A 23,718-nucleotide genomic window follows, 5' to 3' on the forward strand; every position below is an offset into this window, starting at 1 on the left:
CTAATAACTGCTCTGGAAATTACACCCGGAACAGTAGCATCCATCCTCAGTGTACTTCCAGTATAGGTAGTCATCAGCTGCAATTAAGGGTGGTTCCATAGCCAGAATGGCTTTTGTAGTTTGATTATCAAAGAGCTGAAAAATAACTGATTTTTTCCATGATCCATTTTCGTGCATCAAATCTGAAAGTGTAGGACTGGTATGATGGTGAACATGGCGGACACCTGGTGATTTCCCGTGTACCCACGGACTAGACAGAAGACTAACCGAATTGCCGTTGCCAATTTTCCAAGCCAAAGCCGCAAAGCAATTTGCAGCAACTTTACAAATACCTTGCCAGACAAAAGAAGGCTGTGAAACCTTGGACTTCAGATCAGGAATGGGCAAATCTTTCCGATATTTTGGTGTGAGATATTTAGCAAGAAGACCAGTCGGTCTATGATGAAGGCGCCAAAAATTTTTCAAGAGATAAGCCTGACCTAGAATGGTAACCGATTTAATGCCCAGACCTCCCTTATCGCGTGGAATATGCAAGTGCGGCTGAGAGAGCCAGTGAATAGATCTTCGAGAAGAGTTTTTACTCCACCAGAAAGCCGCAATTAAGGAGTCAATTTTCCTTGAGACTGAGAGCGGTAGGGGTACAGCAGCAAGGATGTGAACCAGAGAACCAAGAAGAATAGAGTTTATAATAACAAACTTACTAGCTTGAGACAAATGAAGAGATGACCATGACGATATGCGTGTGGTAATCTTGTCTAGTATATCATGAAAAGAATTCTTCTTGCATTTCTGTAGGTCAACTGGAACACCCAAATATGTACCAAAGGAATCAGATGTTTTCATACGCAAGATGGAGGTCATATGTGACTTGAAATCTTCCGGTGAATTGGGACTAAACTTGATAAAGGATTTCTGAAGATTAATCATCTGACCAGATGCAGCTTCAAAAGATTGAAAAATATCTCGGATAGCCTCAAAGGAAGCAGGCGTTGCCTTGCAGCAGATGAAAGCATCATCAGCATAAAAAAGGTGCGAAAGAGTTTTTACTCGTATTATTCATCTTCAAGTTAGAATGTTAGATGGTTACGCAATTTTCTTGACTTAAGAGTCTCTTGACGGGGAACTAGTGTCTTGGTACTGATGAGTATAGCCATGAAATGTGACGGGTTAGCCCGGCCCAGTCTGGGTAATTGTGTCGAAAAATGCGAGCCCGATCAGCACACAGCCCAGCCCAGTCAGACTCTAGTGCCGAACTAGTGACACGATTTCCTCGGCTCGCCCCGATCCAAACACGAATAAAAAAAATATATAAGGCCCAGCTCGACCCGATATTGGCCCGCTACTCAATGGGTCGGGTTAGTGCAAGACAAAATTGGCCATCACTGGCCCGACCCAGTCTGGTCCTCATTTATGGTCGTGCTCGGGCTCCACTTCCCTAGCCTGGCTCCACTTCCCTAGCCTGGCTCAGCCCATCACCCATCTGACCCACCGCACATCCCTACTGATGAGGATGGAACCCTTGCCAACGAGAGCCCTTCTAAACAAAAGTTTAGATCATTATGGCTGACTTTCATCATTGTTTCACAAGTTTGTCTCATAGTCAGATAGGTTTATGTGAATTCTATTCTAGTAAAGTGTATTATGTCGATGACCAAACCGGAAAACGATATACAAACATTTCACCAAATTAACCTAGCGGGTGGAAAACAGAGTAGCCAACTCAGCATTACAAAATTATTGACCTTGAGTACTTTTAATATAACTTTATTTCTTGCTTAAAGAACATTCATTTTATCTCATGAAACAAATGGTAACCCGAGTCCGACTATTTAATAAGCGTAATTGCTCTTCGCAATACCGGTTAGTAAGCGATAGAGGGGAGAGTGGATCTAGGTAGCACGTACACTCCTAATCACTCGTTCCGTGTCCGACACGACATTCGTCGGACACACGGGGACACACTTAAATATGTCAGATACCTATAAATTAGTAATGAAATATCGAAAGAGTGAAAGAGATTTGATTAGAAGACGAGTTTGAGTGGGAAACGAGAAAAAGTTATAGTCAAAGTCAAAATTTACCTTCAATTATTTAACTTTAATATCAAATACAGTTACAAAAATAAAATGGTACGTTAATTATTACTATAAAATATATATTTTATTAAATTTAAATAACGTGTCACATGTCCTAAATTTCATAGGATGCCGTGTCACGTGTCCAAATCCGTTTTGGTGCTACATAGGACTCCTAGGAGTAGATAGTATAGCATATGTTAAAATGGGCTATGAAGAGTAAACAAATACATAGTATAGCCCATATCATGCTACACTTGGCTCTATTGTTTCAGCCCATCAAGGGGGAAATGGGCTGCACAAACGGCTCGAAATTGAGTAGGCTAATAGCCCAATTGTCCAAGCTATTCTTACGAACTGGACCTTACCTTCAACAACAGCCTTGTTAGTTCTTCCCCTGGAAGGCTCGAATGAAAAAGCTTTTAAATAAATGGAAATTTCCATTTGTACCCTTGTGGTATGGACTAATCTCACTTGTACCATTATTTTTCAGGAAAATCTACTTATATCCTTCAATTTACTAGTTATTCTCACTTATAAGTTATACCCCTCAGGTATAAGCTAATCTCAAATATACCCCTACTTTTAAGTAAACCCCACACTCCAACATCCTAATTACATATGAATTGTGACCATAATATTAAGCACCAATAATTAAGAAGGTAAGTAAATTCTTGCTTGTCCTTTGAAGTAGGGAAGAAGTGTTAAGTACCGTCGAGTAAGATGTTTAAGGCTACGTAAACAATATGAAGAAGAGTACCCTAATTGGAATATTTGTTTTCTTCTCCAACAAACATCGTTTATATGATCCCACTTCATCTTTAACATTCATCTTTTACCCTTTTTCCTCACTTCATCATCAACATTCATCATTTACTATACTTAAGGGATATAAGTGAGAATAAATAGGAAGTTGGAGGGTACAAGTGAGATTTCCTGAAAAATATGGGTACAAGTGGGATTAGCCCATACCAGAGAGGTACAAGTGAGAATTCCCTTAAATAAAATAGTCGATGTTGTAGGTTCGTGTTAATGGCAAATTTGATTTAAGGGTGTTTGATAAACAGCAAATTGATTTTGTAGATTAAAGACATTTAACATGTTTGGTTCGTTAATATGTTTTTTAAGTTGTTAAATGTTGTTCTTCGCAGCATATTCACTTAATTAGATTGTAAAAACGAAACTATCAACCATTTAACATAGATACAAGAATCTTAACCTAAACCGCTAATTATCAAACACTTCTACTAGTAATGCTAATTGAAATATACTAGTTAAGCCTATCAAATTTTTATGGCATTTATAATCTGCTCGACCAATCTGCTTCCACTAATAATAATATGCCGAGTACCAAATATGACCTAAACAGAAGCTCAATTTACTGTTTCAATACGTCATTTACTCATTTGTCAAACACTTAAATTAGTATATTTGGCGAGTCAAATATGCTAACGATAAACATACCGAGATAGTCTTATAGTAACTTTTAAAACTGTTTTTATAAAAACCCGTCTCAATCTCTTTTCACTAGTTATGTTTATTGGTGAGAGTTAAATTTAATGTGCAAAATTATTTAGTCAAAGTACATGATTGAGAGGTCTAAGTGTTCAACATGACTTGAGAAGCTTCACAAGACTATGGACTTTTGGGAGAGAATAGTCGCAACTCGCAAACTTAGTAAGGTTGTATACTTGTAAGTGGGAGGAAATGTTTTCTACTCAATTTTTAGATATTTATGTAAGAGACGATGTAGCATAGAAACTTCCTTTCATCTTCGAATAACAATATTTAACGGACTTTTGAATCCAAGTTATTAGTCTTTGCTATCAATTTATAAACGCCCCTTCTATAGGACTATGGGGACAAGCTTTAAAACGAGATTAGATAGATAGATACACACACAATTTATCGTTGAATGAATCAACTTCTACTCACAATTTCACACCAACTACTTGATCAATTTATTGCAATAGTTTAACTTAATCACATATTCGAATTTAAGTACGGAGTATATATCAAATATAACCATAGTACTACTTTTGTGTATAAACGACTCAAATAGATACACAGTAAGAAATACTCCGTATCTCACTGACTCACTCAACCTTTTTGTACTCGGTCTTCTTTACTTTTACCTTTTCGATCAAAACATATTTACTGCGGTGCATTAAAATAATTATTCTTGAATTTATTTATATCAATGACGGTAGATAAAATGTTTGGATTTCTCGTTTCCTCGTTATTATACCGTTGTTTTATGATTTTACTTTTGCATGACGAGTAGTTTTCACGGTAAGTTTTTGTTCAAAAGAATACATATAAAGAATACATATAAAGCCCTTAGGGCTGTATTTAAGAATTAAATTACTTCCTAAAATGGAATTAAATTAGGAATTTATGACACAATTACGCCTAAATTGATGTCATTAATGCTTGATTTAAATTTTTCTGTATTTATCCTTTTCCAAAAAAGAATACTCCTAATACTTAAAACTTGAAGTTTGTTCATCGACTGCATGACACACATAGACGCACGTCAATTTGCTTCAACTATAAAATACTACTAGCTCTTGAGTCTTGAGTCTTGAGTCTTGCCACTTGATGACATAATATCAGTTTAGGAGTTTAAAAGTCATGAGTAATTCTACGTCTTCCCAGAGAACGGTACTCCTCACACACAAGCCATTATAATATTTCACTTGGGTGGATTGTGTTTGTGTGTGAGGAGTACCGTCCTCCGGGAGGACGGTAGAATTTTTGAAAAGTCATATATTGTGGGACTAAATATTTAACGGGGAGCGAGTCTTGCTTAAGAAGGAGTATTCGTTTTATAGATAAAACGGATTGAAATATTTCCTAACCAACTCGTTGTGTGATTTAATATGTATTTGACTCGTCTTGAGGTTTAAGACGAATACCTCCGTCTCAAACAAGAATTTGTGACACAAGGGCCATTTTCTTGTTCAAATGTTGAACTTGAGATCGGAGTTTTGCATGAATGCGAACTTTTTTAGACTGTGATGATTAATTTTATTCAATGCACTTAATATTGCTACATGAATGAAAAGCCTTATCATAAATTTTATAAGTTGTCAATAAATCTTTAAAACGATGTTTCTAATAATCTTTAATCCGTTTATACTTGCATTTTCATGAGAATATATTATGAATCTTTCTATATTCAAGCTTATTATTATGTGCCCCTTAGAATACACGTTAGCAAAATCGCTTTAAAATATTTAAATTAACAAATACAATACAGAAATAACACGCTAAGATGAAATAAAGAGTAGTGGTCTGTATAGTGGCTATGAATATACTTATATCGTTATCATCTTTATGGGTGTAAGCTATATTCTGCCAATTTAATTCGATATTCAACCTACTCCACTCAAATCTGCTAGCCGTATTCAACCAACCAATGCTTTTCGCCTATCATAAATTGAAAAGGCATCTTGAGACATTTAAGTATCTAACTAATTCAAGTACTTCTAATAAATCCGTCATTTATATTTTGTTTTTATTAGGAAAGTAATCTAATTTGGAATTGGATGTGAAACTATAGTAATATGGGGTTCCAATTCCCTTAAAATTTACAATATATTTTCGCTAATTATGGTAAATTTGAGTTTATATTTGAATTTACAATACATTAGGTTATTAATATATGCTCTTAAGAGACACGTTATAAACACCGTTATTTTAATAATTAGCATGAAGGAATGAGGTTGAAATCTAAGGGGCGTCTGGTTCGCGCGTGGGTATGGGTTTGGAATTAGGAATCATACCTAGGTGGTAACTGGTATGAGTTATGAAGTTGATCAACGTTTAAAAAATCTAAAATACAACATTAAAAATAATTATTTTTTATATTGAAAAATCATGAAAATAAAGATTTGATCAAATAAATGAAAAAAAAATCATTTAAAATGTTCAATATAAGTTTTTTTTTTCATGGCTTTTGGTTTTATTATTTGATAGTTTGATACCCATGGGTATCAATCTCATATCCACTACCCATACCTCGTTGGTTTGAGGCATGGGTATGAAACCCCTATTTTTGCCAAACAAACACCTAGTATGAGTTGGGCACATTCCGGAGATAATCATTGGACAGTGAAGTTGAAGCATATTTAATTATTTATCGCGAAGCAATAATTCAATAAAGCAGCGGACTTACTAGCCAATCGAGGAATCCACTTGAGTACTATACATATGCATCTAGATGTTTCCTTTAATGAACTACGTCTCATTCTTAGGGAAGACACATTTGGGAGTTGCTATTCCCCGTGTAATAGCTAGTAGTTAAACTTCGAGGCTTGCCCCTCATTTGCACCAAAAAAAAAAGTTTGGCTTATTCCAACTCATACCTCATAACTTTATGAGTTGAAAGAAACACCTCATAAGGGGAGAAGGTGTGTACGAGATTCTACGGGGTCGGATGGAGTTAGAATTTATTGGTATCTAACTCCATTCCAAAATGTTTCAGCAAAACACCGGAATGGATCAAATCCATTCCAATCCATTCTCATGGTGCCAACCAAACACCCATGATCCACCTAAACTAGAGTGAGTTCCCCTTGAGACGGTCTTAACTAAAGACGAGAAAATGTCAATATTTTTTATAATAAAAAGTGACCTTTAATGCTAAAATGTTATAACTAAAATTGTCATATTTTAACGATAAACTAATGATAACATTCTATCAGAAAATATTTACATTTTATCGTAAAATGATCACATTTTATTTTATCCGTCTTAATTTCAGACGAGAAAACCCGTCTAATACGAGAATTTGCCCTTTAACTAAGAAGTAGGAACTCATTCCATTTTAAGACCCGAGTTCGAACCCAGCCAAAGTGTTGGAAAATTTATGATTTTTAGATTTATTTTAATTATAAGTCTTAATAGTGTTTGACCAAGTATTAATATTTGGTTTGATAATGCTTTTACTCCACCTTTATTTTCTATGAGTTACCCGTATGTTATTATGTAGAATTATGGACTAATTAAGAATTGATTTAAAGTGGAGTAAAGAGAGAATATTTAATGATTCATACGTCAACTATTTAAACACATGTATTTACTACGAGTATATGAATTATGGCATGGTATTTATGATGTTTAACACTCGTCTTTCTAACGGGCAAGAGTTCATCTTTTGGGCTATAAAAACAACCGTCATTTAGCTCATTGTGCATGGGTTTTAATTATGCATAAATAAGTTTTTCTAAAGTATCGTACATACTCTTGGTCATACATATTATCATATATACACTTATATATTTATGAATAATGTCAAGATAATTACTTTACTTTTTAACCATAAGTATTATTGAGTATTGGGCGATCATCGGTTCAGGGACTTCTCTTGCTGCTACCAAAGGAGTCCACCGGGTTGTCGTATCTTGAGAGAGGAATGCACTATTTGGTAACCAGTGCAGTGGAGGCGTTATTTCTCTTAGGAAAGCGTCTAGCGCGATTCGACCCAGGCTACATCTTTCTTCTCTACTCTATTTTATATTATTATTCTTTTATTTATGCCTTTTATATTATTGTATATTATTGTAATACTCCCTCCTATTCTAAATAGGAAAATGAAAGGGCGCCACCGGGTGACACCCAATTTGGGCGCCACCCTCTCACATGGGGTGAGTGGGGACCCCTTCAATAAACAATTGTTGTGAGAGGGTGGCACCCAATTTGGGCGTCACCCGGTGGCGCCCTATCACTATCCTTCTAAATAACTGTTTCATTTGTCATTTCCATCTATTCACATAACTGTCCCATTTGCCATATTTGGACATGTTTTTTTACTTTCATACCCTTGCTCTTTTCTTTATTTACCACCTCAACTACCCCTAAACCATCATATTCATTATTTAATATTTTTTATTATTTAACTCTTATATTCCTACCCCTATACAATACTTTTCATTATTTTAACTCCATTTCTTAATTTTCGTGCCATTTTCCAAATAGGACAATTATTTAAAATATGAGGGAATATTATTTACGGTATTATAATGCTCCACCATTTCTAACACAAAGTGCCAATAATAATTGAAATTTGAAAAGTTCGCTACAATTACTGCGACGCGGACATTTGCCGTTTCCGTGGGATGACCGTTTGATTAGTGCTTAAGTAAATTTGAAACTGAAAAATATCTTCCAAACTAACGTGTTACCTATTAACATACAACGTACAAAGAGTCCACCTCTTTTCAAAATTCTATTTATTTAATTACTATAATGTCGACCACAACCTCCAAATCTTCTGTCTTTTCATGTGTGGTTGTCATTCACTACCTCTCAATTTAGCAGGCCCCACTTTCTTTTAATTAATTAATTAATTAATTAATTTAATTGATAAATTTTCTTAAAACGGTAATATACTAGTAATATCCATCTTAAAGATAAAAACAAATTAAATATACCCTTAATTAGCCAATTACATATATATAGGACCAGGCCTGGTAAATGGGTTAATCAAGCCGGCTTAATTCAGGTTTGTGGTTGCAATAATTCGGGTCGGGTTATTTCCGATTTAAGTTATTTTCGAGTCAACTATTATTAAGTTATATAGGGAGAATAACCATTCGAGTCTGGCTATACTGGGTCAAGTTAATTCGGATCTGGAACAAGTTCGGGTCTTAAGTTTGGGTGTCGGGTGAGGTCAATTTTGTCAATTCTATATAGGAGACGCGTTTTATTAGTTCGTAGACATCTTACTATGGTTCTGTTTGGCAAAACTACCTAAAAATGTAGCTGAAATCTGAAAAGGTAGCTGAAAACAGAAAAGTTAACTGAAACTCGAAAACAGAATCGATAAGGAATTTGAAAATTAGGATTGATAAGGTGAATCGATTATATAAAAATGTGTTTGACAAACTAGCTGAAAAGCCAGCTGATTTTGGTAAAATGACGGAAAAGGATATGAAAATTATTTAATATATATTATAGAATAAAGGGGTACAAAATGGAAAATAAGTCATTTCAGGTATCTGATTTCTCAAATGCTAACTGAGGTAACATTTCATTTAGTGACTTTATTTGACCAAATAATTTCTTTACAAACAAACACTTTCAAAAAAAATCGTGGAATTTGAAATTTTGGTCAAATAAATCTACTTTGGTCAAATAAATTTCACCGAGAGTGTCGTCGCCAAACGGCTTTAGAGTTTTGATCACCTACTATCTTACAAGTTGTTTAAAAGACAAATATTACCGTCATAAACAAGAATTTATGCTAATCTAATCATACTCAATAAAAAAGACAACTAAGAGATACAGCACATAATTCCCTTCAAAAAAAAAAGAGATACAGCACATAATATTGCCACTATCATATCGTAAAATATCATCATACTCGAAAAGGCATAGAGGAAGTATATGCCCTCTTGTCTCTTGCTTTCACCGTTTTTGCTTCGCTGTTCATTTCCTTCGTCTATATCCTCTCTTTCCATTTATTCCTTCTTTATTTTACAATCACTACTTTTTCATTCCTACATACATTTCAATTTTAATTCCCAAAAATTGTTCTTTTATTAACATTCAAATCTCAGATCAAACAATCCAACACAATGGGGTTGCTTTGTTTTCCTTGATCTGTTTTTTTAATAAATCTCTAGGAAATTATTAAAAAAAAAAGTCCAATCTTTATAACAAAAATCACATTATTTCTTCTTAAAATTTCTGGGTTATAAAAAAATTTCAATCTTTATTACAAAAATCACATTATTTGTAGTTATAATTTCTGGGTTTTAACAAAGATTCAATCTTTATAACAAAAATCACATTTTTTGTGATTAAAATTTCTGGGTTATAAGAAAGATTCAATCTTTAAAACAAAAAAAATGGAAGAAACAAAGAAATACATCACATCAGAAGAGTTAAAAAAACACAACAAATCAGGAGATCTATGGCTATCAATCCAAGGAAAAGTTTACGACGTATCGAAATGGATGAAAGAACATCCAGGTGGTGATGTACCATTGTTAGCACTTGGAGGTCAAGATGTTACAGATGCATTCATTGCATATCATCCAGGTACATCACAAAAACCGTATCAGAAACCGTATATCCGGTTTTGTTTTTGTTTGACATTGGATTCATTAATTGCTTAAATTTAATAATATGTTTTTGTTTTTGCATATCATTCAGGTACAGCATGGAAAACCCTGGATCAATTTTTTAATGGGTATTATTTGAAGGATTTTCAGGTATCAGAAGTTTCAAAAGATTACAGGAAACTAGTGAATGAATTTGCAAAAATGGGTTTATTTGAAAAGAAAGGTCATGGTGTGATTTATGTGTTTATTTCAATTGCAATTATGTTGGCAATGTGTGTGTATGGTGTGGTTTACAGTGACAGTATGTTTGTGCATCTGGTTTGTGGTGCATTATTGGGTATGGTTTGGATCCAAAGTGCTTATCTTGGGCATGATTCTGGTCATTATCAAATGATGTCGAGTCGCGGGTATAATCGATTTGCTCAGTTTATAACTGGGAATTGTTTGACTGGGATTAGTATTGCTTGGTGGAAATGGACTCATAATGCTCACCACATTGCCTGTAATAGTTTGGATTATGACCCTGATCTGCAACATATCCCAGTTTTCGCGGTTTCAAATAAGTTTTTCAAGAATATGACCTCAGTTTTCTATGGTAGAACGATGGAATTTGACGCAATTGCGAGGTTTTTGGTTAGTTACCAACATTATTCGTTTTACCCGGTCATGATTGTTGGTAGGATCAATTTATACATCCAAACCTTTCTTCTGTTGTTCAACCCTAAGCGGAACGTACCCTACAGAACTCTGAATATATTAGGACTCATGGTGTTTTGGGCTTGGTTTCCGCTCCTAGTGTCGTACCTACCCAATTTTAAGGAGATGGTGTTGTTTGTGTTGACTAGCTTCGTCGTGACTGCTTTCCAACATGTTCAATTTTGCTTGAACCATTTCTCGGCGAATGTGTATGTGGGTCGGCCTGAGGGTAATGACTGGTTCGAAAAACAAACCCAGGGTTCGATTGATATTACCTGTGCAACCTACATGGATTGGTTGTTTGGTGGGTTACAGTTTCAGCTCGAGCACCATTTGTTCCCTCGTCTACCTCGTTCTCAGTTGAGGAAGGTATCCCCCGTGGTGCAGGACTATTGTAAGAAGCATAACCTCCCTTACAGGAGCCTTACTTTCTGGGAGGCTAATGCTTCGACACTAAGGTGTCTTCGTGATGCTGCTCTCCAAGCTAGGACTTTGGCGGATCCAATGGCTAAGAATTTACTATGGGAAGCGGTTAATACCCATGGTTGATACCACCCATCGGATCTGATATCGAGGCACCATGGCTGGCTGATGCCATTCTACATTCTACATTCAAGTTTTTGTTTTATTTTTCCCTTGGAAGGCTGGTGTCGAGAATTTTGTTGTTCGTCATGGTTGTTTGACCTGCAGGACATTCAAAGTAGAAGACTTGTTCATGTAACTGCTTCTTCAAGCAGTTCGATGATTCATCTCTTTTAGTAGCGAAAGACGAGATAATCTCACTTCTACTTCATGTATTTATCTATTTTGGTTTACATAAGATGGTACTCAAGAGTCAAGACATTATGCTTTTCTTTCTTTCAATTCCGCATTTCTTTTACAAATTTCATGCAGTAGTTCCACTGTTCTTGTTCAAGTTAATCAGTCATAACTGGAGAGACCCTTTATTCTGAATCGAAAGCGCTCTTTAGCTAACTCGATAAAAACGAATAATCGACATCGATGTAGATCACTTAATGCACACAACTGTATGACTAATTTGCAATTTTGCAAAATGCAGAATGCTGGTAGTTGATACTGACAGCAGCATGTGGGCATTCTACCCACTTTGGACCACATAAACCTGTGATTGATAATTAACACAGGATTCCAATTTTTTTTTTTCTTTTTTTAAGTGGTTGCGGGTTTCCTCGTCATTCAATGCTGAAGTTCATCTAATATTCCTACGTTGTGCAGTATGTAACACACAGGTGTCTGGTTCAATACAGCACTAAAAGTTCACTTCGTAACAGAACATGAACAGCACAGAAATGCTATGATTCATGAGCTGTGAACTTCCTCCTGCTTCTATTATTCTCAATTTGATGAGAATATTCATGTAGGCCACAAAAAAATCGAGATTAATAATCTGCTGAGGAAAGCGGAAATTGAGAGTCATTAATCTCGGTGGCAACAAATAACACTCGAAAAAAAGAGAGAACATTATGAAGTAAGCTCAATAGTATGCCGAAAAAGAAAATTATGAAGTTGGTAGACGATCATAGGGCGCATTTAGACACGGGTTATGTGCTATGCGCCATTGTGCCTTTGCCTGACTACTAGAAGGCTTTGGTAAAGGCACGATGAGTCGATTACCCTCGATTTTCATGTTATAGTATGTAATATCAAACGCGTAGTTTTTTCTAAAATGTTTTTTTATTAAAATCCGCCACTCATAATATGTACTTCATATAGCAAATTGATAGGAAATTGTCATGTGGTAAGTCGTCCGTACCACGTAAACTCCAGCCGTACCACGTTATACTAGCATAGTATAAGATTGAAATAATCTTCAATTTACCAATCAAATAAAAGCATCGCAAATTTTACGTGGAAATCCCTTCATCGAGAAAATGATGAACTATAATATTAAATTACGACCTATGGTGCTGACTTAATCAAATTAGCAGCCTTACTAAAATTAAAAGGGCAAATAAAAACCATTTCAAAAAGAATAAAATAGAGGATATTGTTATCTTACCAATTTAGAGGAATATATCATGATTTAACTAGAGATGGCAATCCGGGCCGGGCTAAGGCGGGCGGCACGGGCACGGCACGAGTCCGGCACGGGCACGACACGGCACGGATGAATAATACTGATGGCACGGGCACGGCACGGCACGAACGGGTTTGAGGCGGGCCGCGGCTGCATTTTTTGGAAATTCCCGTGCCTAGGCACGGCACGGCCCAAGCACGGAGAGTCCGGCACGAACCAGGCATGGTGGGCCTAGCACGGCACGGCCCGAGATTTGGCCCGTTTCTTAATTATTTTATTAAATTCCATTTTTTAATATCGTTTTTTAATTATTTAATTAAATCTAGTACATTAAAAATACAAGTAATCAACTAATCAAGACATCAAGTACATTAATATTTAATAAAATATATATTTAAATCGTTAATATTCATTATTTATATAAATAAAAGAGTATTTAAAAAAAATACTAAGGTTATTGGGCCGGGCCACGTGCTAGGCACGATTAGCCCATGGGCCAGGCACGGCCCAAGCACGAAACTGGGCGTGCCAGGAGCGGGTCGCGGCGGGGATTTGGGTGAGTGGGCCAGGCACGGCACGGCACGGCCAGCCCAATATTCGTGCCTGGGTCGGGCCATTTTTTGGGGAAGACACAATGGGCCGGCACGCGGGCCGGCCCAGCACGACCCAATGCCAACTCTAGATTTAATTCTAACATAAGAAGAATATTCTGTCTTTGTTCCTCAGAAAGAACTCATGCCAACCTGCCAATTTTTTTTTTTGGTTATAAAAAGCGGGATTAGCCCATAACGAAAATGGAAACGAAAACAAACACATAATGAAAAACAAAACAAACTAAGACTTAGTGACCGGGACAATCCTCGGCCATGACACTCTGCCGATGTCCTGTTGCATCAACCGATAAAGTTGACTCGACACCTCATCTGATTCCCACATAACCACTTGGTGATCTTGTTCGACCCCCACCTGCTAATATTTAGTATATGTGATCTTTGGAGTTTTAATTATCCAATTAGTTGATCAGAAGATACAAGTAATGTAGACATGGTTAGTTATCAACTTTAATAGTATGTTAGTTTCTATAACCTTCTTTTGTGGGTCCCTACTTTTGTTTACTTTTCATACATTATCACAAATTCTCATTTGTAATGGACATTTTTCGTTATAAGCTGTAAGTGGGGAAAGCAAGTGGAAGAGAGGTTATGAGAGGTCAGAAGCTTGTGACGATCACAAGCGAGACTTTCTGATACATCATATGCAATTACCTGATATAAAAATCGTTTTAAACAAGTGTTATTTTATAATCAAGTGATATTTTACCTAACATACAAATACTTAGACTATTAAAGGTGTGTGCATTAAAGCCTCCTAGCCCACTTAAATTTGTTGTGGAAAAGTTATGAACCATTAGAAGTTGATGATGGGCTTTCTGCACCACTGAAATTTTCATTTAGGGAAGGCCCAATGCAATTGTAAAAGAGTTCAGTTCAAAGTGCAAATTAGGATTATGAACATATGAAAATGCTTATCATGTTTCATAATGGTAATATTTATGTTATGACTAAGAATTGATGATAACTTAGATTGATCATTTAGTGAAAACTTAATCAATTTAATCTTCTCTATTTTTGAAAGATTATATAATTTGAAAGTTATAATTGTAACGTAAGTTGTAATACACGTACATTTAGCCGTTGTAAATCATTAATTCAACGTTGTATCTCATGGTGAAAACGCAAATTGTCAGTTAGATTTTAAGTTTTAACTCATAACCTGTATATATATATACACGCGCTCACAAGATTCACAACTATTCTATAGTTGGAAGATTATATAATTTGAAAGTCATAATTGTAACGTAAGTTGTAGTACACGTGCATTTTGCCATTGTAACCTGTATATATACGCGCTCACGAAATTCACAACTATTCATTGCTCAAATCAATTGAAGAAACAAACCTCTCTTCACAAAAATAGTTTGGAAATTTGTAGGAAAAAAAAAACTCAAAAGAAATGGATGGGAGGAAATGTAACCATAACCAAGAGGGCCAACCAAAGGCTAAAATGTCGCGCTCTTCGGTTGGTGGTAACCCGAATGCTCAACAAAATGGGCATGGTAGAGAGATTTTGTGCCAAAAGCAACAAATGAACATAGAAATCGCTACTAATTCACAACTCGGTAAGTGACGGTTTTGACTGAATTCATTAATATGAATGGAAATGATGCATTTTTTAAGTAAAGAAAATTCGAAAATTTAATTACTTTTCTTGTTTGACAAAAATTTAATCAAGGACAACACTCTTTTGTCATATCAAGAAAATTTACATTTCTGATAAAAATTAGCTTGTTTGACGATAGTTAATGATTATGATACTTGCACTTATGGTATGATGTATATACCAGTTAGTCGTGTATAAGACGAGTGTATATTTATGCATCCAAAGGAGTTGTATAAGCATTTAAAGAATGAGTTTTATGACATAAAATCGAAATAAAAATGAAACTGGAAAATATTGCCATAGTTATATACGGTTGTATATATGCGTACAACTAAACTTGTAAACTTTATAAATAAAAGTCATTTCAATAAAACGATCTCATTTGATCGAGTTCTTATACGGAGTAGTGTTTACTTGAATGTTCAAACATGAAAGCCTTTACCATCTTTTACTCCATTAGTCCCCAATTCCCCCATTTAAGGTGTCGTTTTGTTGCCATGGTGGAATTAATCTCCCGTTAGTTTTAAAAACACGTGAATTGAAGAGTTTACAACTCCTAGGAAAAAAGAAATCATAGGAATTTGGGCAACCAAACAACAATATATTTACCAATTCATGGGATTTTCCAATTCCCCCACATTTAAAGTGACAACCAAACAAGGCCTAAGTTTGAATTGAAGCTCTTAGACAAACATGGAAGAGCAAGTTTCTCGTTTTCCAAGGGAAATAAAGGTTACGAAACGGCTTAATAATGCATCCTTATTTCCTTATAACAACTTTATTTTTCCAATGTAACGCTTGGTTTGCTTTTTCCCTGCAAAATACCCACACATTAATTATGTGAATTGTGAACACATGTCACATATTAAATACAAATTCTTATTTGGGACGATTGTAAATATGAAACGGATATAAATGAACATTAGCCAGTAGGCTTTATGAAGCAATAAAGCCTACAATCCGCAAGAAACCTTTAAAAGAATGTAGGATATAAAATCAATACTATATATTAAATCCAGAAACCAAGGGACTTTAATGTAATTAAAGAAAGTTATACAAATTAATTATACTATATAGTTTTAAATCACTAGCACCGTGTGATGGACCCGATTAAGGGATCTCAATGCAAATATTATATAGTTTGGGCTAAAATTAAATTATATAGAAGCATATTAATTTTCCTAAACATTTGTAAGAGACTAAAACATGGTTAATTTCCTTAAAATAAAATAGTTAATTAAGATAGTCAATTTCCTTAAAATAAAATAATTAATTAAGATGAGTCAATTTCAAGGAGACTAATAGAAAAAAGATGTTTGGTAATTTTCCTAAATATTTATAGAAGTCTAGAAGATGGTCAATTTTCTTAAAATAAAATAATTAATTAGTATAAACATGCACACTTATAATATTAATTATTATCATCATAAAATTATATATTAAATTTAAAATCTATGCAATTTTATTAAACTTTATAGTTTATTAGATGTATACAGATGTTAATTATTTAACATACAAAAATATAATATAAGTAGGTTATAATAATTCAAGTTAGATTCCATAATATATAATATTGCATAATTCTTTCGATTTCATTTAATGCATATATGTAATATATTTATATAAATATATAATTCTCTTAAAATTGCATGCCTAAGTAGTAAAAGGAATTTCGGCAGTAAAGAAAAGAATTGTAGTAACATACATTGGATATAGTTATATGATACTAATGACTCATTTGAATAGTAAAAGTAACAATATTGTCAGCGAGATTAGTGAAATAATAATTACGGGCAATATTAATGCGGCAATAGTGAAAGTAACAATAATTACGGCGGGAGTAGTGAAATTATCAATATTAATGCGGTAGTAGTGACAGTAACAATATTTACGACGAGAGTAGTGAAAGTAACAATGATTACGGGCAAGTACTGAAATGTTATTACTATTGTTTCATTAATAAGAGTAAAATATTAATAACGGGAGTAATGAATTTGTCTCAAATTTATTTCATCCTAATTTTAGGATATGTCATAGACCAATATATTAATGATAAATTTATGGGTTATGCAACTTTAAGTAATTTTATTTAATGAAAAAAAATTTAATGGTAAGTAGAGATAGCCCGGGCGAAGCCGGGCACCAATACTAGTTGTTAAGAAATTAATTACAGTTACATTTTACTTTACGATTACTCCCTCCCATCCATCCTTTTTTTTCCCTTTGAGGTGGGCACGGAGATTAAGGGTGGGGAGTATAATATTGATAAATATATGAGTGGGGTTTGGTAATTGGAGAGAGGTATGAATAATTATGATTAAATATTAATAAAGGAGATGGGTGGGGTTTGGTTATTGGAGAGAGGTATGAATAATTATGATTAAATATTAATAAAGGAGATGGGTGGGGTTTGGTTATTGGAGAGATGTAGGAATAATTAGAATTAAATATTAATAAAGTATATAGTAGGGTTTGATGAGTGGAAAGAGGTAAGAGTATAATATTAATAAAAACTTTCTCAAAAAGGAAAGGGGAAGAAAACTGAATAATCCGTTTTAGAAAATAAGGAAGAAAAGAGTGGATATGAGGGAGTACAAGGGAAAAAAAGGTTACGAAACGGCTTAATGCATCCTTATTTTCCCTATAACAACTTTATTTTTCCAATGTAAGTTATGTAATGTAACGCTTGGTTTGTTTTTTGGGAAAATGTACTTTATTTCGAATTTTGCCCGAAATACCCAATTTTGTTAAGGAAAACTTTAAGAGACTATAACTCGTGTCTATGAATTCAGAAAGTAATAATTTTTTTTTTTTTCAAATCAATTATCTTTCCGAGAACTACGATTTGAAAAAAAAAAAATTGTCGTATTTGGATCTCGTGGCTAGGAGTTTTTGTACGTCAAAGTTTTTTTACCAAACAAACTTTGAGTGACCATATTTCTTGGTCACGAATTCTAAACTCAACATTGTCAACAATTTGTCTACAATTAGCCTTTAACATCAGAAAACGACTATTTTCACAATGCCGAATTGCAGGTACAAGAACTATGATGAACAATGCTGAAGGCGGTCTGCAAAATGGGCTGAAGACCACCTCAGTTGCAGAAGCCACTAACCCAGGGTCCCGAGCCGAGGGTGACGTAGGCAAGAACAAAGCTCCTAAGAGTCCAAACAACACCAATGGCCCACCAAGCCAATTCCGAGAGCATGAACAATACTTGCCAATAGCTAATGTGGTCAGGATCATGCGAAAGGTCCTTCCAGCTCACGCAAAGGTGGGTGATGAGGCTAAGGAGTTGGTCCAAGAATGTGTGTCGGAATTCATCAGCTTTCTTACCAGCGAAGCTAATGCGACATGTCAGCAGGAGCATAGGAAGACGGTAACAGCTGAAGATCTTATCGGGGCCATGTCTAGGCTTGGCTTTGAACATTATGTGGCTCCACTCATGATGTACCTTCAAAAATACCGAGAAAATGAGATGCTTCCGATGATTACCCGGTCTAGCGGATCCCATGGCTCGAACATTGGGCCTCCTCCTGGTTTCATGTATCATCAGTATGCTATGTTTGGCTCTGCAGGGAATGGTGTGTATTACCAAGACCCATCAGGCCCGAGTAATGGAATCGGGAACATGGGCCAGGAATCAATTGCTGCTCCTCTTGCTGCTGCTGCTACAACTGCTGCTACTGTTACTGCTGCTGGAGGATACGGTCCTAGTTCGGGTCCTGCTATGATGGGTGGATATAGTGCTGGTGATGGCGGAGCTGGTCCGTCCTGGTCGCCTCAAGCTGATGAGACGGGCTTTTATGATCCATATGGCAAGTTTGAGTAGTATGAAGTTGGTGGGAATTTGTTGGACAAAGGGTAGGGTAAAGCGGAGCGAAAATGTATAATCAATTCTCTCATTCTATGTCCTCATTAATTAAAAATCTTGAATAAATGGTGTTAAATTTCTCCGGATTTGTTTTTATAAAGCTTTATTCAGACAATAATCGGTCCCTCTCCCAAGTGACAGCTACATCTCGAAATCTAATTAAAACTTGATGCAATCATGCGAAAACCTAAGGAACTTGAAGAAGATTACCTTCTATAGAATGAGCAGAAACTTAGCTGCAGGTTGGTGGAGGTGGGAAATGTATACCGCCACTGAGGGTTTGAGTAGAGGATAAATTATCGAGTGGGTGTGGATAAAGACGATTTGTTTGTATATATTTTATAACTTCATCCGGTGTTAAGTACTTCACGGACAAACCTCTTGAGATGCAGTCCCTAAAAGCACCGCGGCACATATAAGTTTCTAAATCTTAGATTCATAGTTGTGGAAAAAACTTGGACAGAGACTATCTTACCTTATTCGAGTTGAGCTTATCTGGTTAGGGATGAGTTCATCGACAATCACGATGTTACCCTGCAGCAAAAAGTTAAAACATAAATTTAATTCCTAATGTGAAACTGCCTTAGATAAGCATTACTGTAAAATTGTAATCCCTTCATCCCAATCATTTGTGCCTTTGATTAAAATACCCCTCACAAAGAATAAAAAAACGTAAACAAATGAATGGGACGAAGAATGATGAAGAATATGAGGTCATAAGGTCAATTTGACATATACCCCGACTTCCAGTGTGTTCAAAAGCGAAAGCAATGTCGAGGAAACCTGATTTACCTTGTTTTCTTGTAGAATTGGATCCTCCGAAACAAATTTTTCAACGTCTTGGCCCTCCCGGCGAATACAAGCCACTCCAAAGTCTCTAACTATGGCTCGCACCTGGACATAATTTTTTTTCAAGTAAAATAGAACTATATACGAGTAGACAGCCAACTACACTAAAGACATAGAGTAGCTTGGAAACATACAAATATAGAAAAGAGGACTAGTTTGACATCATACTTCAAAACATCTAGTGGAGCACGAAGATATATACCTGTTCGGGAATCCAGAAACTCTTGTGAAATGACTCCAACAAATCAGAACCACAAACAAGCATGACTCTAATAGATCCTGAAAGAAAACGAATGATGGTTGTTATTCGAGTGCATGTGTGATGACGTTTATCAAAGTGCAGAATCCAGAAACTAACATTTGCGCCGATGATATTGCCAGAAACAGAAATTAAAGTGTAATTACCTTCAGAAACAAGACCTTTCTCACATAAAGAGCTTTTCACTCTTGATAAAACAGTCAAAGTTCGTTGGTAGGTACTTTGCTTTCCCTGTAATGGCATGACCATTCCACTATTAGTTGATAATCTATGGTAAATCAAATCTTCACCTCTCTTTGAGCCAAGATGGTGACATGGTATATACAAAAGTTACAAAACCGACATCTGGGAGATTGAAGATCATCAGAACGTGAGGAAACGATGATTTCAACAATAATGATAGGCGTATTACCTCCCATGGATCTACCATCACAATATCGGAATTTTTGCAGGCCAGTTGACACATCTGTATACGATGTTCAGCACCTATAAGGCCCTATAGAAGCAACTGAAGAAGTTAAAAGTCATACAATTCAATGAAATTAGATGCAATATCTTTTGTATGATCTACATATGAAATACAGTCACTTTTCTAATGTCGATACACAATTACTCCGTAAGAAAGTTTTCATTTAACAAACAGGCAAGAATTAGCTCTTACAAAAACAATGTCATTCTTATTGAATTTGGACTTAAAAAAAAAAAGGTGAGAAAGAATCAAATACCAACTTTTCATATGCATCATTCACAGGTGACAAATAAGCTCCAATGACCTGGTAACCTTCTGAATTCAATGCATCCCTTGCCAACTCTACGAGACATTTCAGGCAGCATTAGTTCACGATTGGTATGTAACATCAACAACAGTTTTGATACCTTCACATTTCACACAATTAATCACCAATCCGCGTTCCTTAAAGAAATTTCTAAGCAACCACGAAAATTGCTGTTACCTTCCCTCAACAAAGGTAGACTGACTTAGGAGACTGGCAACTTACTAAAATACAAAGCATGAAAGCAAAAGAGTAACAAGGCAAAAGGCAAGAAGAAGGCATTACCAAACATTCGCAAATGCATAAAAGTGGGTGGATTGAAACTTCCTGTTGCAACTAAGACCACATATCTCTTGCCCCTAGGTAGTAGGTACAATCGAAACAACCAGAGAACTTAGTTAATACTCAGTATAATCTACTTATCAAATATCAATAATACTGTATCATGCAACAAGAGATTCAAATAATAGAAACCCTGTAAACACCACCGGCAACAATCTACTGTAACCATGAGCACCTACTCATGCCATCAAACTGACAGTCTAACTTAGAGATTAAGATGTATAATCTATTGGTCCCTTGACCTCCGTTCGGTTTGATTCCATATGTTTGTTTAATATATGTGAGGTGTATTTTAATGAAAGTTATTTAACATATTGAACGACGACATTATCATCATTAACGTAACCTAATTATCTTTATCCATGAATCCAACATGATTCTTAACATCCCTAATATATTGTTAATAAATACTCCGTAATTAATTCTCAAGACTCAATTCAATCGCTCCCCATTTTCCTCTTTCTCCCTCAGACTCACCAATACTCTCTAAAATTGTCCGGTCTACTTATTTCACTCGGAGTTCACTATTCATGTGTCTCAAGACAGTATTGGATTTTCAATACTCAGCTTATGACTGCAATAAAAACTTGTCACTTTATCAGTTTATTTATTTTATCTTGTTGAGAATAAAGCTCTAACCCATATGAGTTACAAATGTAAGGATCCACATTGTAGAATTAGAAAGATCTCCTCCGTTTGGGTGTGGCCCAGACCCGTTCTTAAATTTAATATATCCCAAGTCCAATGCTCAAACCCGAACAAATCTAAGCCAAAAATGACTTTCGTAACAACACATGAGAATTAAGTTCAGCATTATTTTTTTTTACTTGGCCACATCTGTTGAGGAGATGTCTAAACCGCTGGAAGCAATTTTCAATTTGTCTACTGGCAGTGATATATCCATACCACCTGAAAAAAGAGGGACAACATAAATTTCCATTTTCTCCTTGAGTGCACAAACATTGCATACAAATAAAGCACTCCCTCCTACTGAGCAGGTTCTTTACGTTTTTTTTTTTTAATTTGAGAAAAGTATATATTAATCAAACTAAAGAATTAGTTGAGCCAGAGAGAATCGCATGACTGAATCAGGATTTATAGTTAGGTTGCGAAAAGGAGCGTAAAAGTCCAAGGGAGCAAACTGGCAATGCAATAAGGTACATTGGTTAAAAAATCGAAAATTTTAACTAGCTCCCTTAGTTCGGCCAAAGCGTGACATTATAGACGGGGGATACCGGATACCCGTCTATAGCTATAGACGGGCCAAATATCCACCCACTTTAAGCAAAACGGGCCAAATGTCACCAGTAACATTTCCATTTGATAAACTACTTGTTGTAGCTTAGGAAATGACATTGGTAACATTTGGCGTTAAGGTGGTGACATTTGGCCCATTTTGCTTAAAGTGGATGAATATTTAGCCCGTCTATAGTTATAGACAGATATGCGACGTCTATAATGATAATTTGTGTAGTTCGGCCACTACTTATACAGTTATAAGTCTATAGGAGTCAAAATATACGCCTTTCAACAGTTCAACTGTCCCGTAAAGAGAAAGTCGATAGCATTGCCCATACAATCATACATTAAGCGGCGGAATCCCATAATCGTGTTTCTAATCATTTGTCTTATTTAAAATTGCTTATAATAATTTTCTTTTGTTGTCAAATGAGGCGCAAGGCCGCGCAACTACTCAAGCAGTCAAGCCACTACAATATATGGGAAATGGGTTTCGAACCCGTGACCTATTGTCACGATATCTCTGTCTTAAACACGATAAAATTGGTTATAATATAAGGGTTGAAAATAATATGAATATGATTTGAAATAGAATAATTACCTTTGATGAAAACGTTGATTAAGCTTAATTACTACGGAATTGAGTAGTTTAATGAGGTCGAACCCAGGTTCCGAAACTATTGCATCTGTTTGATTTGACTGGTGGTGGCTTTTCTCAGTAAATCGATTGATTTTCCTTTTGTTTGAATGGGTGGATTTGGGGAAAAGTTAAGAATGTGTGATTCATGTTAATACTTGTACTCGGGCCGGGCTAGGGGCGGGCTCTTCTTATCAGACCCGGGTCAGGCCAGGAGGGAGGGCCGGGCTGGGACATGCTTGACACATGGGGACGAGCCAGGCTCGCAAGCTTAATTTAAAATTATTTTTTTTTTTTTTCTAAAATAGACATGCTATGACGGGGCGGGTTGGGAAAATGGAACCCGGGCCAGGCTCGGGGAAGGGCGGGCCGGGCTGGTTAGGGCGGGCCAAGCGGGCGTGTAGGGTGGCGGGCCGGGCCTTGACTGTCCCGCGTTGTTGGCCAGATCTACTAGAAAGAACTTCACGGTTTGCCAATAAGTCCGCGGCTCTGTTAGCTTCTCGAAAAACATGCTCCAGCTCGACTTCCCAATGATCTTCCCGGATCAATTCTTAACAGCGCTTAACGATAAATTTCAAACTATTGCTGACTAATTGGTCTTCTTTAATAATCTTGACACATGGAGAATTGTCCATATGTATTA

General features: G+C 35.7%; 3 protein-coding genes across 3 annotated transcripts; 2 read left to right on the forward strand and 1 right to left on the reverse strand.

Moving 5' to 3' along the window:
* The first annotated feature begins 9,407 nt into the window (after positions 1–9,407).
* On the forward strand, positions 9,408–11,675 carry LOC141586131 (delta(8)-fatty-acid desaturase-like). The gene is made up of 2 exons (XM_074407262.1): positions 9,408–10,124; positions 10,239–11,675. The coding sequence occupies exons 1-2, from the start codon at positions 9,932–9,934 to the stop codon at positions 11,390–11,392; spliced, it is 1,347 nt and encodes a 448-aa protein (XP_074263363.1). The 5' UTR covers positions 9,408–9,931; the 3' UTR covers positions 11,393–11,675.
* Positions 11,676–14,812: 3,137 nt separating this feature from the next.
* On the forward strand, positions 14,813–19,052 carry LOC141586132 (uncharacterized). Its single transcript, XM_074407263.1, has 2 exons — positions 14,813–15,060; positions 18,138–19,052. Exons 1-2 carry the CDS (start codon positions 14,895–14,897, stop codon positions 18,932–18,934), a joined length of 963 nt encoding a protein of 320 aa, XP_074263364.1. The 5' UTR covers positions 14,813–14,894; the 3' UTR covers positions 18,935–19,052.
* On the reverse strand, positions 18,825–23,197 carry LOC141586133 (nicotinamide/nicotinic acid mononucleotide adenylyltransferase-like). The gene is made up of 11 exons (XM_074407264.1): positions 23,040–23,197; positions 22,027–22,108; positions 21,143–21,216; positions 20,810–20,895; positions 20,497–20,580; positions 20,231–20,315; positions 20,028–20,104; positions 19,769–19,870; positions 19,452–19,510; positions 19,187–19,371; positions 18,825–18,903 (listed from the first exon to the last, which is right to left on the reverse strand). Exons 2-10 carry the CDS (start codon positions 22,101–22,103, stop codon positions 19,209–19,211), a joined length of 807 nt encoding a protein of 268 aa, XP_074263365.1. The 5' UTR covers positions 22,104–22,108; positions 23,040–23,197; the 3' UTR covers positions 18,825–18,903; positions 19,187–19,208.
* Positions 23,198–23,718: the final 521 nt, after the last annotated feature.

This window comes from Silene latifolia, chromosome 6, assembly GCF_048544455.1.
Source record: "Silene latifolia isolate original U9 population chromosome 6, ASM4854445v1, whole genome shotgun sequence".
In the NCBI taxonomy this organism is placed as follows: Eukaryota; Viridiplantae; Streptophyta; class Magnoliopsida; order Caryophyllales; family Caryophyllaceae; genus Silene; species Silene latifolia.

Bases quoted from the DNA above. Each gene is read 5' to 3' on its own strand.
- LOC141586131 (XM_074407262.1), top strand. From the start codon at position 9,932: ATGGAAGAAACAAAGAAATACATCACATCAGAAGAGTTAAAAAAACAC. The intron at 10,125-10,238 runs GTACATCACAAA...CATATCATTCAG, and splicing joins ATTCATTGCATATCATCCAG to GTACAGCATGGAAAACCCTG.
- LOC141586132 (XM_074407263.1), top strand. From the start codon at position 14,895: ATGGATGGGAGGAAATGTAACCATAACCAAGAGGGCCAACCAAAGGCT. The intron at 15,061-18,137 runs GTAAGTGACGGT...GCCGAATTGCAG, and splicing joins CGCTACTAATTCACAACTCG to GTACAAGAACTATGATGAAC.
- LOC141586133 (XM_074407264.1), bottom strand. From the start codon at position 22,103: ATGGATATATCACTGCCAGTAGACAAATTGAAAATTGCTTCCAGCGGT. The intron at 20,581-20,809 runs GTATTTGATTCT...TTGCTTCTATAG, and splicing joins ATGATGCATATGAAAAGTTG to GGCCTTATAGGTGCTGAACA. The intron at 20,105-20,230 runs GTAATTACACTT...GTTTTCTTTCAG, and splicing joins GAAAGGTCTTGTTTCTGAAG to GATCTATTAGAGTCATGCTT.